At 62.5% G+C, this 21,456-nt stretch overlaps 4 protein-coding genes across 5 annotated transcripts; 2 read left to right on the top strand and 2 right to left on the bottom strand.

The window, feature by feature from the left end:
* Positions 1-100: 100 nt before the first annotated feature.
* On the top strand, positions 101-5,552 carry CHLRE_02g086150v5 (uncharacterized protein). The gene is made up of 8 exons (XM_043059334.1): positions 101-550; positions 831-1,403; positions 1,630-1,900; positions 2,139-2,269; positions 2,467-2,560; positions 2,769-2,831; positions 3,045-3,929; positions 4,131-5,552. The coding sequence occupies exons 1-8, from the start codon at positions 480-482 to the stop codon at positions 5,187-5,189; spliced, it is 3,147 nt and encodes a 1,048-aa protein (XP_042926968.1). The 5' UTR covers positions 101-479; the 3' UTR covers positions 5,190-5,552.
* Positions 5,553-5,554: 2 nt separating this feature from the next.
* On the bottom strand, positions 5,555-8,048 carry CHLRE_02g086200v5 (uncharacterized protein). Its single transcript, XM_001701880.2, has 3 exons — positions 6,957-8,048; positions 6,683-6,763; positions 5,555-6,498 (listed from the first exon to the last, which is right to left on the bottom strand). Exons 1-3 carry the CDS (start codon positions 7,771-7,773, stop codon positions 6,443-6,445), a joined length of 954 nt encoding a protein of 317 aa, XP_001701932.2. The 5' UTR covers positions 7,774-8,048; the 3' UTR covers positions 5,555-6,442.
* Positions 8,049-8,170: 122 nt separating this feature from the next.
* On the top strand, positions 8,171-10,730 carry CHLRE_02g086250v5 (uncharacterized protein). The gene is made up of 2 exons (XM_043059335.1): positions 8,171-8,824; positions 9,001-10,730. The coding sequence occupies exons 1-2, from the start codon at positions 8,203-8,205 to the stop codon at positions 9,885-9,887; spliced, it is 1,509 nt and encodes a 502-aa protein (XP_042926969.1). The 5' UTR covers positions 8,171-8,202; the 3' UTR covers positions 9,888-10,730.
* Positions 10,731-13,229: 2,499 nt separating this feature from the next.
* CHLRE_02g086300v5 (uncharacterized protein) lies at positions 13,230-20,524 on the bottom strand. Of its 2 annotated transcripts, none has more exons than XM_043059337.1 (7): positions 20,212-20,524; positions 19,810-19,960; positions 19,399-19,636; positions 17,294-19,179; positions 17,005-17,158; positions 16,330-16,846; positions 13,230-16,165 (listed from the first exon to the last, which is right to left on the bottom strand). In XM_043059337.1, the coding sequence occupies exons 2-7, from the start codon at positions 19,911-19,913 to the stop codon at positions 15,858-15,860; spliced, it is 3,207 nt and encodes a 1,068-aa protein (XP_042926971.1). In that variant the 5' UTR covers positions 19,914-19,960; positions 20,212-20,524; the 3' UTR covers positions 13,230-15,857. The 2 variants fall into 2 exon arrangements, with proteins under 2 accessions (XP_042926971.1, XP_042926970.1); XM_043059336.1 differs by having other exon boundaries at positions 17,294-19,227.
* Positions 20,525-21,456: the final 932 nt, after the last annotated feature.

The raw sequence follows: 21,456 nt of genomic DNA on the forward strand, positions 1-21,456 counted from the left end.
GGCACTTCAGCCTGATCAGGGCAGGCGCCTCGCTAACTTCCCAGGGCCCCAAGTTCGGACCGCAGCTACCACCTCACAGGCAGTGCTGCCCAATAACCCAAATAACCAACACGGGAGACCAACCAACGGGAGAGATTGTAGCGCCTCCTCGACTGCCAGTACGGCAGTGTTTCAGAATGGTGTTCGGGAATGTGGTCTGGGCTGACATTCATTCGGACGCAAAACTTATTGCTTACTAGACCAGCTGTATGGACGGGTTCAGCTGGCCTCAGGAACTGCCCGACTGGGCTGACGCTCGCGAAAGTGTTGAGGAAATTGCGTTGGCTCTTGCACACTCTGCTTGCACAGCAGCTGCCATACTTCGCAACCCATTTAGACCTCAAGTACAATTGAAGCCCAAGCCAGTCAATAGCACGATGGCGCTCGTATTGGCATCGGTGCCAGCTGCGCTCGGGGCTTGGGTCTTCGCAGCGAACCTGATGAGCAACTCTTCGCAAGTAATTATTCCAAGGGAAATTCAGGCGGTGCTCCAGTGGCTGGGCGGTCTCAGGTAAGCACTGAGCGATTCGGCGCAATCGCCACCAACAAACTCGTCTTCGTTTTGTACTGCTGGCCTACAAATACTGGTGCTGGCTAAGGTGAAGACGTTGGACATGCGGGCGGACTGGCGTGAGACCTGGGGCTGCACCATTCCCCCCCCCCCCCTTTTCTGGCTTTGGCTGGGGGGGTGCAGTCGTGCGCCGCCACGTCGACCCAGGCAGGGTCCTTCTACACCCCAACACGCCTCCGCACGTCACTTACCCGCTTACCGCTCCCGGTATCACATGCAGATCACGCCACCGCCAAGCCACCCGTCGGCGCCTAGCAGGCAGCCTCGCACCGCTGTCGCTGGAGCGGGAGTGGCTGTTCGGTGTGCTTCCGCCGTCCGTCACCGCAAACGTGCTGGGCCGCCTGGACGCGACCTCGCGCAAAGCGCTGCGCGTTACTTGCCGCCGCACACGCCTGTGTGTTTCCAGCTTCACGCAGCGCCTGATTCTAGATGGCCGCGGTCTCCGGCGCTTCACGGTTGCGCCGCTGTCGCTACACTTCCCTTACTGCCGCGAGATCCACCTCGCCGGCCCCGGCTCAGTCGCCGCGCCTCCGGCAGGCAAGCAGCTAAATGGCGGTAACGGCTCAGCCAGCGACTTCGGCGGCAGCAGCAGCCGTGGTGGCGGAGGTGGCACCTACGGCGGTAGCACCGGCGTCAGCACGCTGTACAGCAGCGGCGGGGCAGGCGCGGGAGCCGGGACCGGGGAGCGGGTGGTGGAGCCGTGGCAGCGGACGGGCCCGGCGCAGCTGCTGGCGCTGATGGAGGGCGGCGCGCTGGCTTCGCTGCCTTCGCTGCGGCTGCTGGACTTGAGCAGGTGTGTGCTGCTGACGTCAGGAACGTCGGGGGGAGGGCCGCTCACGCGACCCAGACGCTGTTCGTGCGGTGGTGCTGTGATACCGCGTATAGCTGACGATGTGCATGTGCCAAGGATAGGGGCATATCACAGGACCTGTATGGCTTTTGCCACTTTGCGCTCAGCATGACTGAATTTGCGACCCCGCCGGCTCACCCTGTGTGATAACACTGTGACGGACCCCCAGATGGCGGCGGCCAGGCAGTTGCTTCTCACGCCGCGAGTGGAAGGCCTTTGTCGACGCACTGCCGCTGCCGCAGCAGCAGGCCGCACAGCAGCAGCACCACCAGCAATTCCGCGTGGGCGGTGGGCCCGGGGCGGGCGCGGGGGCACCGCTCGTTGTGCGGCTGGACTGGCGTGTGCTGCCGCTGCACAGCCCCTGGCCGCCGCCCTCCACCCTGCCCGACTGGCAGGAGGTGGCGTGGGCGCTCAGGTGGTGCCACCGGCGCAGGCCGCAGGTGGGTGGGTGGGTTGTGGGTGGTTGCACGGCGCTGCGGTGTTCCTGCGGTTGCGGAGTTGTTTTTAGCGTTTGTGCCCGTTTAGGTAGGTGGGGGCTTGTGCCCCAGCTGCGGGTTCTGGCGCTAGGCGCTTTTGCGCTTTGGGTGTCCGACCTCCGCGGGCTTGTTCATTGTTTGCTGCACTTGTGCGCTGGTGTGACGGGTGTGGTGTTGTGGCTGTCCCTCACTGCCGGCTCAGGTGCGGCTAGAGCTGGAGGGGCCGCCGCTGCAGCTGCCGGGGCCCGGCACGCTGCAGGCGTTCCGTGACGCGCCCTGCGTGCAGCGACTCACTGTGGCCGTGCACACCGTCACGCACTGGGCTAGGCATAGGTGCGCCACCGCGGAACAGGGCATAGCACCAAAAACTGCTGTGTGCTCGAGCAAGCACGTGTTCGCAAGTAAACTAATCCGCAGTTACCCGCTGCCTTGGGCCCCGTGCTTGGCCTCTCGTTCCTTGAGCCGTCGCCTGAACTGACCCAGGAACACGCCCGTGTCTGATGCACTCGTCCACCCACGGCGACACACAGGTTCAGCTGCCTGTCCTCGCTGACGTGTCTGAGGGGGCTCACGCTGTCCCTGCACGACACGGAGCCGCTGGGGCACGTGCTGTCGCCGCTGCAGGTGAGGGTGTGCGAGTGTGTCGTTGCGTGCGTCGCCGCGTACTGCGCATGGTGGTGGTGACGGCAGCGTTAAAGGTTACAAGGCGATGCTACATTCCCGCGGCTTCCTTGGAATGCGTCTATATGCGGCTTGGTGAGAGAGCAGCAGACCATGCTTGCCGTGCTGTCGTCCTAACTCGTGTTCCACCTGTGGCACACACCGCCCTCAGGAGCTGCCATACCTGGAGGTCCTGTCGCTACCCAACAGCATCTTGCGGGACGGTGACCTGGCGGTGAGACGGCCGGGCGGCAGGGAGGAGCGGGATAGAGGGTGGAGGTGGGGATGTGCAGAGGGGGGGGCAGTTTGAGGGGGCAGGGAGGAGCGCCTGCTTTCCTGCAGCTGTGCAGCGTGGCCAGCGGCAAGCACAACTTGAGGGCCGCAACACATGACACGGCTGCTGTGCTAGAGGACTGACGCGCTGACCGCGTGTTTGCATGCGGCGCAGGCTCTGTCCCGGTTGCGTGGCCTGCGCACGCTAGTGGTGCGGTCGGTGGTGCTCGAGGGCTCAGCGGCAGCGGCCGCCTCGCACCCGCCTGCGGCAGCCGCTGGCGCGGGCGCGGCTGCCCAGCACCAGCACCACGCTGGAGCAGGCAGGCCTGCAGCCCGCGCAGCTCTTTGGTCCTACGAGGCGGCGGCGGGTAACGTGGATCGGCTGGTGGTCAGCGAGCGGCTGGAGGTCCCGCCGCAGCTGGGGCTGCTCGCGGCCTTCCCAGGTCTAGCAGCCCTGGGGGTGCGAGACCAGGCGCTGAGGCGGCCGCTGGCATTGCTGCCGCGCGCCGCCGCGCCGGCACCTGCTGCTGCCGCGCCGGCCGCACCCGTGCCGTTTGTACAGCAGCACCCCCAGCTGCAGCCCGGGTACCAGCCGCAAGGACAGCAGCAGCAGCAGCAGCCGCAGCAGGGGCTGCTGCAGGAGCTCATAGAGCACCAGCTGGGCGGCCTGCAACAGCAACAGCCAGCGCAGCTGCCCAACGCAGTTGCGGCTCAGATGGCGCAGATGTGGGCAGCGCCTGCGGCGGCACCGGCGCCGCCTCCTCCTGCCCGGACGCCGCTGCTGCCGCAGCTGCAGCAGTCGGCAGCGGACTCGGACCTCGCCGCATCAGTGTGTTTGCGTGAGCTGTGCGTCATGTTTGACACGCACGCCGCGGCAGCGGAGCGGCGGGGCGACGGCGGCGCGGGCGACTTGCATCAGGTGTGGGAGCAGGGCGCGGCGGTGAAGGATCTGCTGCGCCAGGCAGCGGCGCTGCCCACGCTGCAGCGATTGCGGCTGTGGAGATGCCGCAGTCCGGAGCACGTGCTGCGCCTGTTACGCCCAGTGGCCGAGGAGCTGCAGGTAATGGGTCGTTGAGAGGGATATCGGTTTGCGCATTGCTGCTTAGTGCAGCTTACGGAAGGGCAGAGCGGCTTAAGAGCTGATAAGTCCATAATGCAGAAGGGAGAGGGATGTGCTGCGTTGAGCGGGCAATCAGATTGAGTACCCACGCGCATCCTTCTTCTCACTTGTGATCACCGAACGTCACGCTGTGCAATGCAGGTGCCGCTAGTGCTGCTGGAGCTGCATGACACTCGGCGGTTGGACGGCGCCGCGGCGAGCCAGCCCCCGCGCGGCCGGCACGGGGCCCCGCAGGAGGCTGCCGTGCAGGGGGGCGGCGACGAGGACGAGCAGGAGGCTGAGGAGGAGGAGGGCGACGGGGATGGCAGTGACGGAGAGGAGGAGGCTGCTGATAGCGAGGAGGATGAGGAGCAGGGCAGCGAGGTGGAGGTGGAGGGAGGACGGGACGCGGAGGCGGAGCAGGAGGACGCGGTCGCCTTCGCGCTCGGAGGAGGAGGACAGGGGCTGCCCGCAGACGTCGTGGCATTGGGAGCGCCGGCAGCAGCTGCTGCAGCGTCACCACTGCCGGCTCGGCACATCAGCACCTCTGCCGACGCCGCGGCAGCGGGGGACGCTGTTGGCACGCCAGCGGCCTGCGTCGCTGCCACCGTCACCGTAGCCGCTGCTGCCGGCGCAGGGGCGCCGGAGGAGGAGGAGCCGCCCGAGGCGGCGGCGCTGCTGACGTCACTGCTAGACTGCCGGGCCTGGCGCACACCTGCACAGCAGGTGGCAGCGCTGCTGCTGGGCTGCAGCCGCAACCTGGTGATCGCAGGCGGCGGCTGCAGCCGCGGCGCCGGCGGCGACGCCAGCGGCCTTGTGCGCGCGCTGGTGCAGGTGGGCTCGGTTGTGTCCGCCGCAGCGGCAGCCGCGCCTCGGAGGGCTCCCGGCCCCAGGCCTGCAGCTGCGAGGATCAGTGGCGCGGGGCGGCCGGCGTTGGGTGTGGGCTTGGGCGCCGTGGCGGTGCTGCCGCCCCGGGTGGGCGTGGCAGCGGCGCGAGTGGCGTGCCCGGTGCCGCGCTGCGTGGCGACCCAGCGTCTGGTGCTGCGGCGGCAGGCGGGACTGGACGCAGGGGTGGTGGCGGCACTGCTTCGTGAGCTTGGAGGCGTGGGGCTGCAGGTGCTGGGCGTGGCGGGCTGCGGCGGCGTGGACGTGCGGCGGGCAGTGGGCGTGCGCCAGGCGGCGGGTGCCATGGGTGTCAGCATGGCGTGGTCGCTGGAGTAGTGGTGTGTGGTGCATGCGTGCGTTGGTGTCAGTGTGTGACGTTTAATGGGTGGTGCAGGGTTGCCGTCAGGAATTGTGTCGTCTGCGGACGTAAGGCAGAGCAGTCGAGGGGCTCGTAGCCTGGTTGGTGGAGGCGATGTTACAGATTGCAGGGCGGAGGGGGGTATGTGGTCTCAGCAAGCAGAGCAGCTGGGAATCCTGGAATGGGGAAGCATGCCGTGGTTGAGACGATGGAGTGCTAGGTTACACACATAGCTAAATTAAGTTCACGTGAAGAGCCCGCACAGCTGCAAGAGGCACGAGCACGGATAGGCTGCTGCTGTCTTGGCTGCTGTTGCATGCGAAGTTTGTGAACACAGTAATTTCAAGTGGTCACAGTAGCCAACACAACAGGTGAGCAGCAGGGGTGCATAGTCAGGTCAGGGATTTCCCGGAGCAGATTGTGCGGCACATACTCATACACCGAGATGTGTAAGTATGTCATTATGTCATGGCACGTGACCACAACTAGGCTCGGACCCAGACCGGCTTTGGGCGTCGTAGGAACAACCATTGCGGCGTTGCCACACGATGGCTTTCGCCAACAGAGCGGCCCCATACACAGCACAATCTTGCGATGCCGCCTATAACAGGCGGCCATCCCGGTTCAGCCAATCAAAATGTATGCAAGACATCCAGCTGTGCGCGACGATACGATATGGCAACGTACATAAGCCTAACAGTCTTGGCATTGTTCGCCGCCAGCTACAGACATGCGGGTGAACACACGGCACAGGCATCATGCAGTCACAGCACGCGCCCTGGGTTCATTGCATGATTCGAACATACGCGGCTCACGCCTCTAGAATGGAGCTTTCAAGTCCCGGATGGCCCTAATGCACCATGGGGGCATGTTGCACCTGTGGAGGGCACTGTACTGAACATAAAATAATTGAATACATTAGACGCGTTTGCTGAAAGCAGTCCCTCAGTACACCCACGGCCTGGTCCAAAGCGCTCCCGGCACGCCATGGGCTTGGGTGCCATCATCCACGCCCGAATTCAAAGCTTACGGTATTGGAACCACACAGCCTATGGCACCTAGACACTTTCACATATGGTGCTGGTACTGAACACAAACAATGCACATAGTGCCCGAAACGGGCACCTGACATGCAGCACAGCCGCCGTCCTTGACCCTACTTTGTGCTGGTTGCCTGCTATTCTGCTCTCAGTGGTTCAACCCTGGCTTAGTCTGCCGCGGCCGCCATCCCTTACGCTGCCGCGCCTAGTTTCTCATGCAGCATCGCCAACAGCTCGCCCGTCGCACCTGCGCGTGACACACAACGCCACGGATGACCACTTGGTGCACCACAACCGCCTGCCAATGCAGCAGGCTGCTTCCAGGCACCTCGCTCTTTGTGCTGTCACCGCTCCCAATGCCGCCCACCCGACCCAGTTGAGCAAAGCCTCCCTGAGCCCCAGCCAGGCTACAGCCAAGTAATGTAGCTCACCTGTGGCCAGCACAGGGCTTGCATAGTCGGCGCTCAGCAGGGGTGAGGCCGTGCTGGCGCGGTGGCGAGGCGTTCGTGGCGCTGCGCAAGAGCATTGCATGGTTTAGCATGTGGGCTGGTGCGGTATGGACGATGTCACGACACAGTTGTCAGCACAGCCCGGGCGCGAGGCGGCCTAGGCAACTGAACAGCATGGCATAATCCTACTTGGCACCCCAGGCGCCTGCCCGGTCCACTATGAGCTTGCTTGAGATGCCCCGAGGATAGGCCTTACCGCGGCCGCACCCGAAGCTCAGCTGCTCCAGGGCGGCGGGAGGGAGCGATGCCGCTGGCCGCTGGCCCCGCTGCAGCAAGCCCGACGGCGCAAAGCCCTTCCAGGGCGCAGTAACGCTGCCGCCGGCACCCGACAATCTTGCCTGGGCGCGGTGCGCGGCAATATGGGTCGGAGGGATGACCGACGCGCCGCAGGCGGCAATGCTGCTGCGGCTGCAACTTTGGCCCGTGTTGGAGCGAGTAAAGTTGTGCGCATTGGTGAAGCTCGGATACACATTGGAAATCACGAAGGCGGGGTTGGTTGACCGCCACACATTGCTTGCTGCGGCGCCAGCGGCGCTGTGCTGCAGGCGGACGGTCTGGTCGATGCTTACAGCCGGGAAGAACGTAGTCGGGCGGTCGCGTCGGTCCATGAGGCAGACGGGGCACCGCATGTTTGTGTCGATAATACGAGTCGCCGTGCGCCCGCAGAGGCCGGTGAGCCGGCATAGCGGCGTCGACCGCATGCCACTGCTCGTGGTGTGCTTCAGCGCGTTCTTGGCGGCGTCGTTGCCCGCTCCCTGCTCTGGCTTCACAGCGGCTCCTTGCTCCCCGGCCGCGACCCCCTGCTCTGATGCCGCGGCTCCTTTCTCTGACACTGTTTCAGAATCCTCCAGCTTGCTTTCATGGGGAGCCGGCCGCTGACTGTCGGTGTCGTGGTATGTGGCGAAGCTGCGGACGGCGTGCACCCAGGTGCTGGACGGCACCTGACTCAGCGCTGGCAGCGCCAGTGCTGTTGAAAGCGGGCTGATTGTTATCATGAGTTCCATAACCAGCATTACTGTCTGGGCCCTGGTCTGGGGTAACCTTCCACTTTCCAGGTTCCGACACCACGCTCGATAGCCGTGGTTAAGTGTTAGCGCCCACGCGCGGGCTTCCAAACCCGATGCAGTAAGAACTTTATGGTGATATGACATACATCCAAGTCTTCAAGGTTTAGTTCGTTCAGCGGCCGTGGGAGTGAGAGGCAAGGGCCAGCTGTCGCCAGCGTAGTCGCAGTCGCGATACCGCGACTATTGGTTTTCGGGACAATTTTTAACGGTGTAGTGTAATCAAGATTGTTTGGGGCTTAATGCACGAGTAAAGGCCCCTGCCTTGTTGACGCGCCTCCCGCCATGGCGCCATCCTCCGAGCATCTAGTGTTGTGCAGACTAAGCGTGCACGCATTCATGTGTTGAAGTTCTACTGTACAAAGATGGCTAATAGCCATGGCCTTTCATCGAGCGACTCACCACGCACGGTCATATCCTGAACAGACCGACCTGGAAAGCCGCCTCGCCCTTGTGTCTCCTCGAGGAAGCATACCAGGAATAAACAATGCAATAGGTAGCAGCGGCGGACGCCGCAGGCGGCCTCAAAGCTTCCGCCTAAGCTCAATCCTCACCTGGGCGCTGCTCGTGCTTTTCATACTCGCTACGTTTGTGCGCTTCCACACGCATGTACGCGTTCTGGAGGAACAGCAGCGCGGCAGCGCCCCGATCGACGTCGTGGGCGTCAGCTTGAAACCATCCTGTGTCACCCGCGCCTCGGTGCACGCGCTGAACGCGTACCTGAAGCCGCGCGTGATCCATGTGGTCACCACGAATGCGGAGAAGTGCCGCATCTTTAGTTCCTTCGCGTCGAACGTGGAGTGCCACATCCAGGACGAACTGCTAAACGGGCTCACGGTGGATGCCGTGGGCGCCTACATAGAGCAGCACCTGGGCATCGATCAGCACAAGCACTTCAAGGGGCGAGAACTATCGGGATGGTACATGCAGCAGTTCCTGAAGCTAGGATCAGCGCTGGCGCTGCCGCAGCTGTCACAGCACTACGTGGTGTGGGACCTAGGTAAGGCCGGGGGCGCATGCACGTGGCTCCAAACCGTGCCGGCTGACACACGGGTACTGCCAGGGGCTTGCAGTTGGCTTCCCATAGCTCTTTTTATGCACTGTGGCCCAAGTGAAACCACGCCTCTTTCCTCATCCGTCCCATTTGGTTGACCTATCTTGCATGCATGCACGCAGACATGGTCTTGCTACGGCCGGTGCAGCTGCTCTTCCCGCCGGGGCCGTCTGACCCCGCCGGCTCGCCAACGCGGGCGCTAGTCAACATCGGTGGCTCCGTGTCACCAGGCTACATGGCGGCCTTTCGGCGGCTGATGCGACGGCCTTTGGAGTTCGCACCGGACGGAACGTCATTCGTGACGCACTGGATGGTGGTGTACAAGCCGTACCTCCTCGAGTTCCTGCGGGAGCTGTCGTTGGGATCGCCCGGCAGTAGCAGTAGTAGAAGCAGCGGCTCAACAACCAGCAGCAGCAGGTTAAGAGGCGGCGGCGGCAGTAGTAGTGGCAGTAGCGCCACGACGGGCCGGGAGCTGCAGGCTGAGGCCGCCACAGGGCACGAGGGCGGCGCCGGCAGGCGGCTCAGCAGTAGCGGCGCCGGCGACGATGCCGGGATAGAGCTGGGCGAGGCCGGCGGCGCGGAAGCCAGCCCTGGCGCAGGCGCAAGCCGCGCTCTGCAGCAGGATGTCGCCGCGACGCCGGGGTCGGATCAGGCCAGCGCGACCCAGGGTCTGGACCCGCTCGGCTGGGTGTGGCGCATCCTTTCCTCGGTCGAGCCGTCCAGCGCAGATCTGGGGTTTAGCGAGTACGCTAGCTACATAAGCTGGGTGCGGCAGCGCTACCCCGCATCGCAGCAGCTGGCAGATCGCAAGACCTGGATCCGGCACCCGTTCGGGCAGGGCACTGTGAAGCTGCTGCGGCTGCTGCGGGCGGACCGCTGCTGCTGCCCCAGCGCGTGGCTGCTGCGGCTGGTGCGGCTGCTAGGGTTCGTGTATACGGGGTACGAGGTGGGACACATTGAGGAGTGCAGGTACAGCGAGCCGCAGTACGCAACGTCGTACGGGCTGTGAAAAGGAGTGTAAGAGAGAGGTTGTGAGATACGATACGGTAGTGGTGGTAAAGGACAAGACATGGAAAGCGCAGCACGAGCGTTATGAATTGCCGAGTGCTATGCAGCGGGCAGCATGTGCTTTGGGTGGTGGTGTTCAAGGAATGCATTGGAACCCAGCTGTATGTGCATGCCTGTGTGCGTGTGTTATGGAGGTCAGTCTGGGTTACTGCAGGACTGTTGCGCGGTTGAAAGTTGCCACGGACCACGGTATCTGCCTGGCGTCAAGCAGGCGCTCGCGACCATGCTTAAGCAGGCGGACACGGGCACGGAGGAGGACAATGTGGCGGCGCTGGGCCGCCCGTTCGATCAGGGCTGAGGGCGGACTGGACGGGACCAGGCGAGGCGGTGCGTTTCTGGAATATAAAGCGCTGGTGTTCTCCAGGTTGGTTTCGGGCGCATCCTTCCTGGTAGGCCCAACGCCAGCCCGGCCGCCGTCGTCCAGCCCAGCCGTCCCAATACAGCAGCCACCTTCCGTCAGCCAGCCATGGGCGCGACCGTCCACAGCGTTTACCGTCGGTTACGAGGTAACATGTGAATTCGCAACTTGCGCTACTGCCTGCCTCCTCTCGTGCCGCCTGCAAGCCCACTCCGCCTTCCGCTCTGGTCTACGTACGCATTAGTTCCGCAACACTAGTCAATAAAGCCGTGGAGGTATGCGTCTCCGAGAAGAAGGGACAAGCAGCGGACGGGTTCCCTAGTGGACAGGGCAGGGCTGTAACATGTGATGACATGTGATGACGCCTCATTTCTGTCCTGATTTCCCTCACGGGAGCAATTGGCCACGCTGTAATCCAGCCGTAATCTAGTTACAGTGCCCTCCACGGCACAGCACAGTGCCCCCCTCGGCACAACACAGCCGGCCGCGGTTGTTCAACAACAACAGCATGATAAGCAACCTGCAGGGCGAGGGTAAAGCGCGTGATGGGGGGCGGATGGCGAGGTTCAGTGGAGGCCATTGGCTGGCTAGGGCTGGCAGTAGCTGACCAACCCGCCAGATGGAACGCCAATCGGGGGTTCTGTGCGCGTTCGGTGGTAAACGGGAGACAGTAAGGGCGTTCCGCTTTGATGGGTGGGAGGGGACGGATATCCAACTACGAATCTGCCACTCCAGCGCGGCACGCATCTTTTACCAGCCAGCGCCGCACGCATGCAACTGTCCGCTCCTAGCCGCACCGTGCGGCAACAGCCAGCCACGCGCGCTCTGCTACCGCGCCAGCGCAGCCGTCCGCCCGCGCAACTACCGGTACCCGCGCTCGCAAGCGCGCAGCCACCCAGCTCGCGTCAACTACCATGTTGTCCATGCACGTCCAGCCCTGGCAAGCAGCTTCCCTGCCGGCTGCTCCCCACACATGCTCGCGTTCAACCAGCCATGCACTCCTGCTCTGCCGCTGCAAACTCTTTGCTGTCTGCTTGGGGTATGGGCGTCAGCTGCACCCGATGGGACCTCGCCAACCTGTTGTGTTGTGTGTGGTTACAAGGTGGTGAGCACGACGTGCATTCCTGTCCTTGTAGAAACCTAGGCCCGGGCCGGGGGGCCCTTATAACGCCTGCAACACTTATATATGCAGCTAGTTTGGTCCCCGAATGGGGGTGCTTATGCTCCTGTGCTCCCAAATGGAATCTAGTAACGCGGCTAACCTGGCTGGGTCCGCATTCTGCATGACGGCCTGCATTCCGCCTGTAAAATCGATCTCGCTACCCAAACGCAACTGGTCGTAGGCCGTACACCGCATGAGCACATGATTCTCATCTTCGACTTCATTTGCAACACATAGCGGGCAAATCCTCTCCTCCCTAGGTCGTCCATAGGCGCGGTTGGCAGTAAGCGGCCAGCAGCATAGGCGGAACCTCATCAAGGCCTTGTGGTGCGCAACTGGTATAAATGCTCTACTGTGCCCTTGCATGGTCAGTGGTGCCGCTCCTTCCGCACACAGCCCCATCCAATGCTTGTACTTGCTCATCTGCACGCCTGGTTGCTTGTTGTCTGATGGGAAAGTGCTTGGCTCAGACTGCAGCCGCTCGTGCTTCCACGCCTTCATTAGACTCTCTCGAAAGGCGGATACTATTTGCCCTTCAGGCAGCGGGCTACCTGCTCGGCTCTCCTCCCTTTCCGGCCTGATCATGTGCATACGGCCTTGCCATACGTCTACGCCATGCGCTGAGATAAAACGGAAAAGCCGTGCACACCACCCATCTCCCTCTGGGTGTACTAACGCGTCTTGTACTTCATCAAAGATCTCGGTCTGGGTGTGCTGCTTCTCGGTCGGCGGGGCAAGGGGAGGCACGTGGGGCGGTTGGCGATTGTGGCTGTGGGGTCTCGGTGGGATGTGGGGTCTCGGCCATGGGTCTCGTGCCGGCTCACACTCTTGCACAGGCAGTGTTGTAGGTCCCGCTGCAGAGTTGGCACGTTCGTTGTCGTCTAAGGATATGACATGGCTAGGCCGAAGAACGTCAGAAGTGTTGCATGTCGCATGCTGGGGGTTCTGGGGCATCTCCCCAGCCACCCGGAGGGCTCTGGACAGGCACGAGAAGCAGCCATTCTTATGCAACCATTCGGGAAGCTTTCGGGCTCACATGCTCAGTCCTGGTGAGCGCGACTGCGTTAGCCAATTGACCAATGCATGTCCGGCGCGGAACGCTCTGAGCCCCAGTCCAAAGGCTAAACGTATGCTAAGGAACAATAGTGACATGTGAATGTGTCTAGGCTGAGTCGGGGTGTAGGGAATTTGCGCGGTCGCGGCACTGAGTCCGACCGGTTGCAAGGTTTTTCGAACTTTTGAATTGTCACAAATTAAAGGCTCATAAGACAAGCCCACAAGTGCATTGCGTACCGAAGTTACAACAAAAACGAAAGCGAAATCCAGAACCTCACGAAAACGCTCGCTTCAATATTTGCTCGCAATGGGCACCGCCTGTAAATGATTTTCTTTCCCCGCACCTATAACGGGCACGCCCTAAAACTGCGGAAAACTGTGCAAGACGGGCTTTGGTCTGCACGAGCTCGCGGCTCGCAAATCGCATAATTGAGGAAGTATGGCAAAACAATGAAATTGCGCTCCAGTGGCAAGCTCGCCAAACGGGCGCGACTTTGGCGGTCTGCGTAACCGGGGCTTTCCATCTCGCGAACTCGCGGGCGGCCAAACGCGGTATCCAGAGAGTACGTCAGGCCGACCCAGGGTCGTTTTCAAAGGTCCATTTTGACCATATACCCTGGCAGCATAATTAGTGCATCGTGAGCTAGGCTATCCTTCTGCACGGCAATCCTGTTGTAGAATCCAATGCAAAGCTTGGCGAAAAAGAAATGGAGTGGTAGTTGTGCTAATTCAGCAAACAGCAGGCGATGCGATGGTCGCTTCGTACCCACTGTCATCCTCATGTACTGCACTTGTAATTTGACGGCCTCGTCTTTCAGGCATGCTTCAAACGGTCCGTGCGCCGGGTTATTGCTGTCACGCCGCCGCGGTGGTGGGCCGCCGTCCAGCATTTCCGCTAATACGTCGGGTCCCCACACTTCACAACCATATGCTAGGATGGAGCGAACTTGCACCTCAAAACAACGCATGCGTATGTCGGGGGAGAAAATCCTCAAACGGTTTAATCTATTAGTAAGTAGCAGTATTAGTACATAGCACGCCGCGCAGCCTCACATAGCGTCTCTCTGCAGGCGGCAAAAGCACGTCCAGGGCCGTAGACTAGTCCCAGATACCGTGCCTTGTCCACCGCAGGGATGGGCTGCCCTGCCAACCGCAGCCCACTGCACTCATCGTTCAATCTACGACGCTCCTGGTCGTCTGAAGTGAACACCAGACGTTCACACTTTGCGACGTTTGCTTTCATACCAAATGCTTCGCAGAAAGTATCCACAAGTGACAACAGGTGCCGCATACGCTCAGGGGTGGTGGCTAGCAGCGAAACATCGTCAGCGTACATTAGGAGCGACCTGCCTGAACCCTGTCCCATCACACCCCCACACATGCTCGCGGGCACGCCTTGCCCTTGCCACTGCCGCCCACTTGCCCGCAAACTGGCGGTTTTGACCTGCCAATCTGCTATGCATATAACAGCATCAAAGGTGGAATTGGTAGACGGGGATCGGCAGCGCAAGGGGAGGCCCCTGGGCGGCAGTAGTGCCTCTCGGGGGGTTGGATGGGCTGTTACACCTGGTGCGTCTTCTTGTGCTTTGCTGGCTGGTTCAGACGAGTCTCGTTACGTGGAGAAAGTAACGCACACTTCTAATCCTGTAAGACATCATCAGCCAGTGTTACAGAGCACGAACGTAGTATGGCAGGCGCGGGTGCCACGCATGCAAGACAAGCCTGGGTTGCATGTCCGTAATCTTGTTTCCTCATCCAGCCAACTCGCAGCCATCTTTCTCTCGCCACAATGCAGGTTGCGGACACGTGCTAGAAGCACGTGCGCGCTTCTCATGCACAATAGCAGTTCACAGAGCCGATTTGCATCACTTGATGCCTATATCGGATACGAGATTCGATGTAGAGGCAATAGAACAACACAGAAGAGCGCCCACATACCACCACCGTAACCCCCGCATCACTCCTTACCAACTATCGCCAAGAATTCAGACGTCGATGCAGGTAGTAATGCTTGCAGTACCGTTTCCATATTTGCCGGGCGCCACCACACAGCGCGCCGGCGCTGCAACAGGTTGCGTGCAGCCACGCTCCTGCATGTCCAGGCCGCGCGGCAACAACGGACCCACACCAGCATTAATGCCCACCCTTACCCCTCAGACCTTCGATCATTTACTTTACGGCCTTCAGGCGCGTATCGCACATACGGCCGATCAGATACTAGTAGCAACCATACATTCCCCAGTGTGCACCCCGGTCTATGCCCCAATGCCATGCTTGCCCTCCGTCCATCCGCCAGGCCGCAGTTCACACTCTCGTGGTCCTTCGCCTGTGCTCGGTTGATTCGCATTAATCCGTGTTGGATAAGATACTCCTTGGTTGCACGGGTGCAAAACCCAATCAAACGACAGAATCCATAGTGCTGGCATGTGACCATGGACCGAGCGTGTAGTAATTTGCCCTGCCGGCCTCGCCGCGCGGCGGAGGCCCACCTAGCTTTAATCAGACGAGCACCACAGACAGGAGGCTACAACACGTGTTGTTTGGTGTCGAGTAAACCAAAAAGCATAAACCACAAACTTCCAACCGAACCCAGCGTGACCCATAGCGTGTGGACATACCCCGAGTGCGCGCGGCGCACGTGTGCTTATTTCCTGAATGAGCAAGGTACGCCCGCAAGGCATTCTACACTACCACCGTGCGCGGACCATCGCTTCCACACCCAGTCGTGCTCGCGTTCCCTTCCCCGTAAATTGTTATCCAGGCAAGCCTTAGGAAACTCGCGACCACCCCTCCCCCCCTCACGACAGCTATGCTCAACAAAGAATGCTATGAACCCGCAATACCCTAAAAGGCGCAGATGCTTCAGCCTTTCAGGCGGTTGTCCGGTGACGTATTCCTTAGCCTGCTCGAGACGAGCGCAATCAATAGTCCCCAGCTAAGGCGCCAAGCAGACCCCAAAAGCAGTGCGTCGACGGCCCCCACTCACGAAGACAACCTCGGAACCCAAAACTGCACCCTCAGGAGTTGTCACCTCTTCGTGGTACCAGAGCCCCTCGTCAAAACTCCCTCGTACACCTGGAGTCATCATGACTCACATGAGTAATTCACGTTACGCACCAGCCAACGATAGGGCTGATGGTGAGGTCCATGCACGCACCGCGCTCGCTACAAATTGAGGCACCGCTTGCGATCATTTTCGATGCCCCTCGTGCCCCCAGTACCCAGCCTTGCGAAATCATTCTTGCAGCCTTGTAGGCGCGGCTTGGTCATCCACCTTCGCGCATAGCCCAGAATATCCTACCCTTGATGCACGCAGTAAGCATCACCAGGACGACTTAGAACGGGCCGCCCAGGGTGCCGAGCTTCAGCAGCTGCGACAGCGCGCGGCTCTTGTGCGGGTCCATGCGCAGCGGCGAGTCGGGCACCAGGCCGCAGCGCAGCCGCGCAGCCACCTCCTCCACCGGTGACACAGCCAGGCAGCGCTGCAGGTCGCGCGCGAAGGCGGCATCGAACTCCTCCGGCCGCATGCGGCACTCGAGCATGAGCAGCACCAAAACCAGGACCACCATCTCACGCTCAGGCACCAGTACGTCCTGCGGCAGCGAGGTGCGCAGCAGCGAGTCCACCGCCTCGCCGTACAGGCCTGTACGGATTCAAGAGCGAGAGTAGTAAGTATCGGAAAAACAATTGTTCATCCGAAGTGTCTTTTGCTTGAGGCTCGCGAGGGTGCAGGAGAGCAGCTGGCTAAGACGACGCAGGGCGCCCAGTCCGGTTCAGTGACAGTAGGTCCGATCCCATAAGACTCACCGTGCACCTTGCGCAGGCGCTCACTGAAGAAGCGCGACTGGATTCGGCGGAGGCCCATCAGCAGGTGGCGGTGCAGCGCCGCGTGCGCCGCCCACGGCACCGCGCCATTAGGGCAGGTGGCATTGGCACCGACGCCCGCCGCACCCGCCGCACCGCCCAGACCCAGGCCCGACAGCTGAGCCGCCAGCGAGCTGCCGCCGGTCGGCGAGCCACCGGCGCCGCCCGCAGCGGCAATGTCCTCGGCAGTGGCCGACAGCGCGCGGCGCATCTCCCACTGGAAGGTGGTCACGGGCGGCTGCTGGCCGGCGACGGCGGGCGCGGCGGCGGGAGTGCCGGGTGCCAGTGGCATGTCCACGCCCATGGTGTGCATCTGGCTGATGGCCCAGATGATCTCCTCGCTCCAGCGCCGCGGCTGCAGCAGCGGGTAGGGCGCCAGCTCGGCGGTGAGCAGCAGCAGCGCGCGCGGCGACAGGTCGTTCAGCAGCTGGCGCGGCAGCGACATGTTAACGGCGTGCACCTACAGCGGGGGGGGGGGGGGCGGGCACAGGGCGGCAGCGGCATTGTTTACAAAGGAACGTAAGATAATTACACATTCGCTGCCTTTTCGTCTCCCCACTGCCTTTTCGTCTCCCGGTCCAAATCGGGGCATAGCGCACGGGACACGGAGCCGCGTACCTGGTGGCCCATGGCCTGCACCAGGCGCTTGAGCGTGAGCTGGTAGTTGTGCAAGATGGTGTCCAGGTAGGCGCGGCGCTTGTGGATGCGGCTCAGGCCGTCCACCCACTGCTCCAGAGACACCAGGCACAACTGCCGGCCAGCGGGACCAGCCCTATGGGGAGAAGAGCAGAAACCACGAAACCGCGACTGTCAATAACTGTTGGAACGCCAAAGAAGTTCAAAGTAAAAACTTCAAGTGTACTGTCAAAAGACGTGGCAGGCATGCACATTGAGGCTGCGTTCTCACCTGAGCAGCTGCAGGATGCGGCCCATCACGCGCGGGTCCACGTCAGTGGCCTGGGCGCCGCGCGCGCGGTGCGACGCCAGCGCGCGCAGCAGCGCCGCCGCCACCTCGGGCGCCATCGCCGCCACGTCCAGGAGCTGCTCCGCAATGACGCAGCACAGGTGGTGCAGCTGCGCCTGCGCGCCGCTGAAGGCGCCGCACACGCGCGCCAGCTCCGCCGCCACCTGCGGGCTCACCAGCAGCATGCGCCGCAGCGCCGCGTCCATGTACGTCGACAGGTCGGGCGAGTTGGTGACGGCGCCGCCTGCGGCGGCAGCCGCTGCCAGCTGCGCCGCCGCGGCGGCGGGGTTGCCGCCCAGCGCCAACAGGTCTTCAGCCCGCAGCTGGCGGCCAGCCGCGTTCGCTGCCGCGACCGCCGCAAGCGACTGCGCCAGCATCTGCTGCTGCTGTTGCTGCAATAGACCCGCGGCCTGCTGCTGTTGCTGTTGCTGCTGGTTGAGGGCGAGAGAAGCGGCGGCGAAGCTTAGTGAGTCGGCATCAGCCTGGCCCCACAGGTCGGCAACCGTGTCCGTATCACGACGCCACGGCGCCAGGCCCAGCGGCGGTGATGCCGGCGCGCCAAGGTCCGACCCGGCAGCGCCCGCAGCCACCAGCGCCTGCAGCTGCTGCAGCTGGAACTGCTGTTGCTGCTGTTGCTGCTGCTGCTGCGCCGCCGCGGCAGCGGCCGCCTGCTGGTGCTGGTGCTGGTGCTGCGCAAGGAGCGCCATGGTGGCGTTGTTGCCGCCGTTGACGCGGCCGGCCGCGGCCATCAGCAGCTCCGCCGGTGAGGGGCCGTTGCCGTTGCCAGACAGCAGGTCGTCGCGGCCGCTCATGGAGTAGAGGCTGCTGACCTCGCCCAGGCCGTCGATGTTGGAGCCGGACAGGCCGGTGGGCAGCAGCTGTGCCTGGCTGCTGCCAGAGAAGAGGAAGCTGTTGGCGCTGCTGTTGACGGCGGCGCCGGTGCCGGGCGCGCTGCTGTTGCCGCAGCAGACATCGCCGTAGGGCGACGGCGTGACCAACGCGTCGCCGCTGCAGGTGCTGAGCGCATCCTCCGCGCTGCTCTCGCCCTCCCAGTGCTGGGCGTGGTTGCCGCTGTGCACGCTGCTGCGGCTGCCGCCGCCAGCGACAGGACCATGCGCGTGGTGTGCGTGCTGCGGCTGGGCGATGGCGCGCTGCGCTGTAACGGCGGAGCCCGCCACGACGGCGACGGCGCTGCTGCCAATGGCGGTTGTCTCCGACAGGCGGCGGGAGAACATGCTATTGCCGGCGGCAGCGGCGGCCACGGCAGCGGAGGAGCGCTCCGTGGGCGAGGAGCTGCCGCTGTTGTGCGAGTGGGCGGCGACGGAGCCGTGCGGGCTGCCGACGTCCAGCTCGCTGGGCTTGGGAACGGCCACGGGCTGCGAAGCCGCCGGGGCCGGGGCGGTGGCGCCGCCCTCAGCGACGGCCTCAGCACCGAACAGCAGGCGCACCAGCTGCTGCTCCGCGGCGCCCTGCTGGTCCAGCGATGCCTGACGCTCGCCAGCGGTCAGTTGGGGCTGTTGCGGCGCCGACGATGAGGACGACTCCTCGCCGCTGGCCGACTTAAATAGTGCCGACAAAGCCGCAGAGAGTGCCTGCGGCAGAGCCGCCGCCAGGGCCGCCGGGAGGGCCGCCTCCACAATGGCGGAGGTAATCGCGACCGCGGTGGCCGAGGCGGCGGTGGAGCCGCCTGCGGTCACGGCCGCCGCGGAGGCGGCGGCAGAGGCGGAAGGCATGGCTGCAGCCACGGCGCCGGGTAGCAGCGCAGGCAGGAGCGACGGCAGGAGGCTCTGCAGCACGCCTGGCAGCAGTTGCTGCAGCCGCTGCTGGTCCTGGGGAGAGAGGAGTGGGCAGCCAAGCGGCGGGGCTGACACGAGGGTCTGCGGCGCGGACAGGGGCATCAACACGGCTGAACGACCAGCGCTGGCGCCCCAGGCTGACGTGACCGCCAGCTGATCGGTGCCGGCGCCCCAAAGCAATGAGTCGTTGCACGGCGGCGCAATCACATGGTCTTCAGCTGACACGTGCGCGGACGTTGCAGACGAGCTCACCGAGGACGCTGAGCCCGTAGGCGTGGGGTGCTCCGGCGCGGCGTCGGGGGCGTTATGGGAACCGGTGTCGGACTCATGGCTGTCGCCCGAGGCGAAGGGCGAGGGCTGCGGCCGTGTCACGCCGTCCGGGCCCTCCGTGGAAAAACCCGAAAAGCGAGCTGGCGCCAGCGCGGCAGCTTCCTTTGGGGCAGCGGTGGGCGCGGAGGCCGGCAGCTCCGCGGGGCAGACGGGGCCGGAACTGCAGGGGCGTGAAACCAGGCGAGGGCAAGGGGCCAGAGTTGTAAGGACCGGGTCTTCAATTCAAACACCATGTCAAACATAATGTGGCAGCGCGAAAGAGGCTTGGAGCGCGTGCGCAGCACCCGCCAATAAAGCGCCTCCGCCAGCTGACAGCCAAAATAGTACACGCACCTGGAGGCGGACGCGGACTTCATTGCGTCAACAATAAGCGTTGTGATGGACGGAGCTCGTTCCTCCAGACGAATACCGCGTGCCTCAGCAGGTGTAAGCGCCATGACGACCATGGATTGGTTGACGGGTCCAGCGTTTGGAGAGCTGACGCCTGCAGTTCGAACGCGTACAACACATACATGTCTTGGTAACAAGAATGAATGGAGCATTCATTCGGAAAGGCCGACTGGACGTGGCCATGCCATAATATAACGCGGGGTGTAGAAACGTGGCCCAAGCGCAGTGTCATCATACAGAATTTACGCTTGCAATATTAGGAACATGACAGCGGGGTAAATCGGCGACTATGCCGTAAGCGCCTTCCGTTGGGGTCGGCCTTCTTCAAGACGCGAGCCCGCGTACCTCCAGGAGACCAGTCGCCACCAAAACAGCAGCGTGGAACGAGTCGAGTTGTGATCCCGCACTGAAGACGCTCAGGCGGAGACTCCGCTCGACTCAAGTTCGACGCTGTAGAAACTGCGACGAGTTGATGTGTATAAAGCTCGACTTATGTGTGAATCTATGCTAGAGTGAAGAAGAAAAACAAAAAGCGAATGGAACGCCGCGTGCGAGTTGAGCCTGTCAGTTTGCGTTCGGTTCAGGAGCTGTGTGCAGGGATACAAGCATCTATATGAATGAATGTGTCGGGCAGTCGGCGTTTGGTAAGGTATGGGACGAGGGGCCAATGCACGCGATCGCCCGTTTAGCTAATCGTCGGGAGCATGGATGTACCACTGTCAGCTCAGACCCCACGCAACACCGCAATCACGCCATGACACCTGTGTTTTTGGCCATGCCAGTAATGTCTTCTTCTTATTTCCGCTCATGCCAGCGAACTCGCAGTGACGCCTCGCTGGGCGCCCTGAGCTGGGCGGGCATCGCAAAACAGCGGCCCTTCACCGGGGTCTCCCCGCCCGCGCAGCCGTGCCCTGCATCACCCCGCTACAGGTGTTCGATACATGGTATGCGAGCTGGATAATGCAAGCGTGGGGCCGTTCCCGCCTGGTAAACTTGGCGGGACCCTGTCGGTGTCGTGCTGCGGTTGGGATGTGTACGCGTGTGTTCATGTCCCTAGGCTTCCGGTCCCGCTTTGCCCCCTTGCTTCGTCTGGCGCAGCCATCCCGACCCCCAATAATGCACGACAGGTACTACGGGATCTCTTACGTTGCCCTGGATTGGAGCTTGTCAAAGTTGCAGGAGATAGCCCGGTGCTGGGTCAATATGTACGTACGCATTAGTTCCGCAACACTAGTCAATAATGTACACTCCCCCCGTTGGGAAAATAGTCATGGGCACCTGCCTTCTCCTCGACCCCTCAACCAGCAGCCTACATGCTATTCCGCCTTTGACGACGTAAGTCTTGTCCAAGCCCGCAGCCTAGCTGTGTCCTTGCACGCACTAAGGCGGGGGGTGTTGCATGCCAGTGCCTGCCAACGGTTTTGGCCCATTTTGGCAGACCGTCCAACCGAGGGCATCAGGCGTAGCTGCACTGGAACAGATCTACCAAACACCAACTGCGGGCAAATGCGCAAACTATGGGGGTTGCGTAACGGGCGAGGCAGGCTTTGGGCAGGCGGACGCGGCACTGCTGCTGTTTTCAAGGGTCCA

This window comes from Chlamydomonas reinhardtii, chromosome 2 (genome assembly GCF_000002595.2).
Source record: "Chlamydomonas reinhardtii strain CC-503 cw92 mt+ chromosome 2, whole genome shotgun sequence".
Classification (NCBI taxonomy): Eukaryota; Viridiplantae; Chlorophyta; class Chlorophyceae; order Chlamydomonadales; family Chlamydomonadaceae; genus Chlamydomonas; species Chlamydomonas reinhardtii.

Excerpts from the sequence above, each read along its gene's own strand:
- CHLRE_02g086250v5 (XM_043059335.1), top strand. The coding sequence starts at position 8,203 with ATGGCCTTTCATCGAGCGACTCACCACGCACGGTCATATCCTGAACAG. Across the intron at positions 8,825-9,000 it reads CTACGTGGTGTGGGACCTAG|ACATGGTCTTGCTACGGCCG; the intron begins GTAAGGCCGGGG and ends GCATGCACGCAG.
- CHLRE_02g086300v5 (XM_043059336.1), bottom strand. The coding sequence starts at position 19,913 with ATGGCGCTTACACCTGCTGAGGCACGCGGTATTCGTCTGGAGGAACGA. Across the intron at positions 19,637-19,809 it reads AAGTCCGCGTCCGCCTCCAG|TTCCGGCCCCGTCTGCCCCG; the intron begins GTGCGTGTACTA and ends ACGCCCCTGCAG. Across the intron at positions 16,166-16,329 it reads GCGCCTGCGCAAGGTGCACG|GCCTGTACGGCGAGGCGGTG; the intron begins GTGAGTCTTATG and ends GAATCCGTACAG.
- CHLRE_02g086200v5 (XM_001701880.2), bottom strand. The coding sequence starts at position 7,773 with ATGCTGGTTATGGAACTCATGATAACAATCAGCCCGCTTTCAACAGCA. Across the intron at positions 6,764-6,956 it reads GAGCTTCGGGTGCGGCCGCG|CGCCACGAACGCCTCGCCAC; the intron begins GTAAGGCCTATC and ends GCTCTTGCGCAG. Across the intron at positions 6,499-6,682 it reads AAGCCCTGTGCTGGCCACAG|GTGCGACGGGCGAGCTGTTG; the intron begins GTGAGCTACATT and ends TGTCACGCGCAG.
- CHLRE_02g086150v5 (XM_043059334.1), top strand. The coding sequence starts at position 480 with ATGAGCAACTCTTCGCAAGTAATTATTCCAAGGGAAATTCAGGCGGTG. Across the intron at positions 1,404-1,629 it reads CGGCTGCTGGACTTGAGCAG|ATGGCGGCGGCCAGGCAGTT; the intron begins GTGTGTGCTGCT and ends ACGGACCCCCAG. Across the intron at positions 3,930-4,130 it reads CAGTGGCCGAGGAGCTGCAG|GTGCCGCTAGTGCTGCTGGA; the intron begins GTAATGGGTCGT and ends TGTGCAATGCAG.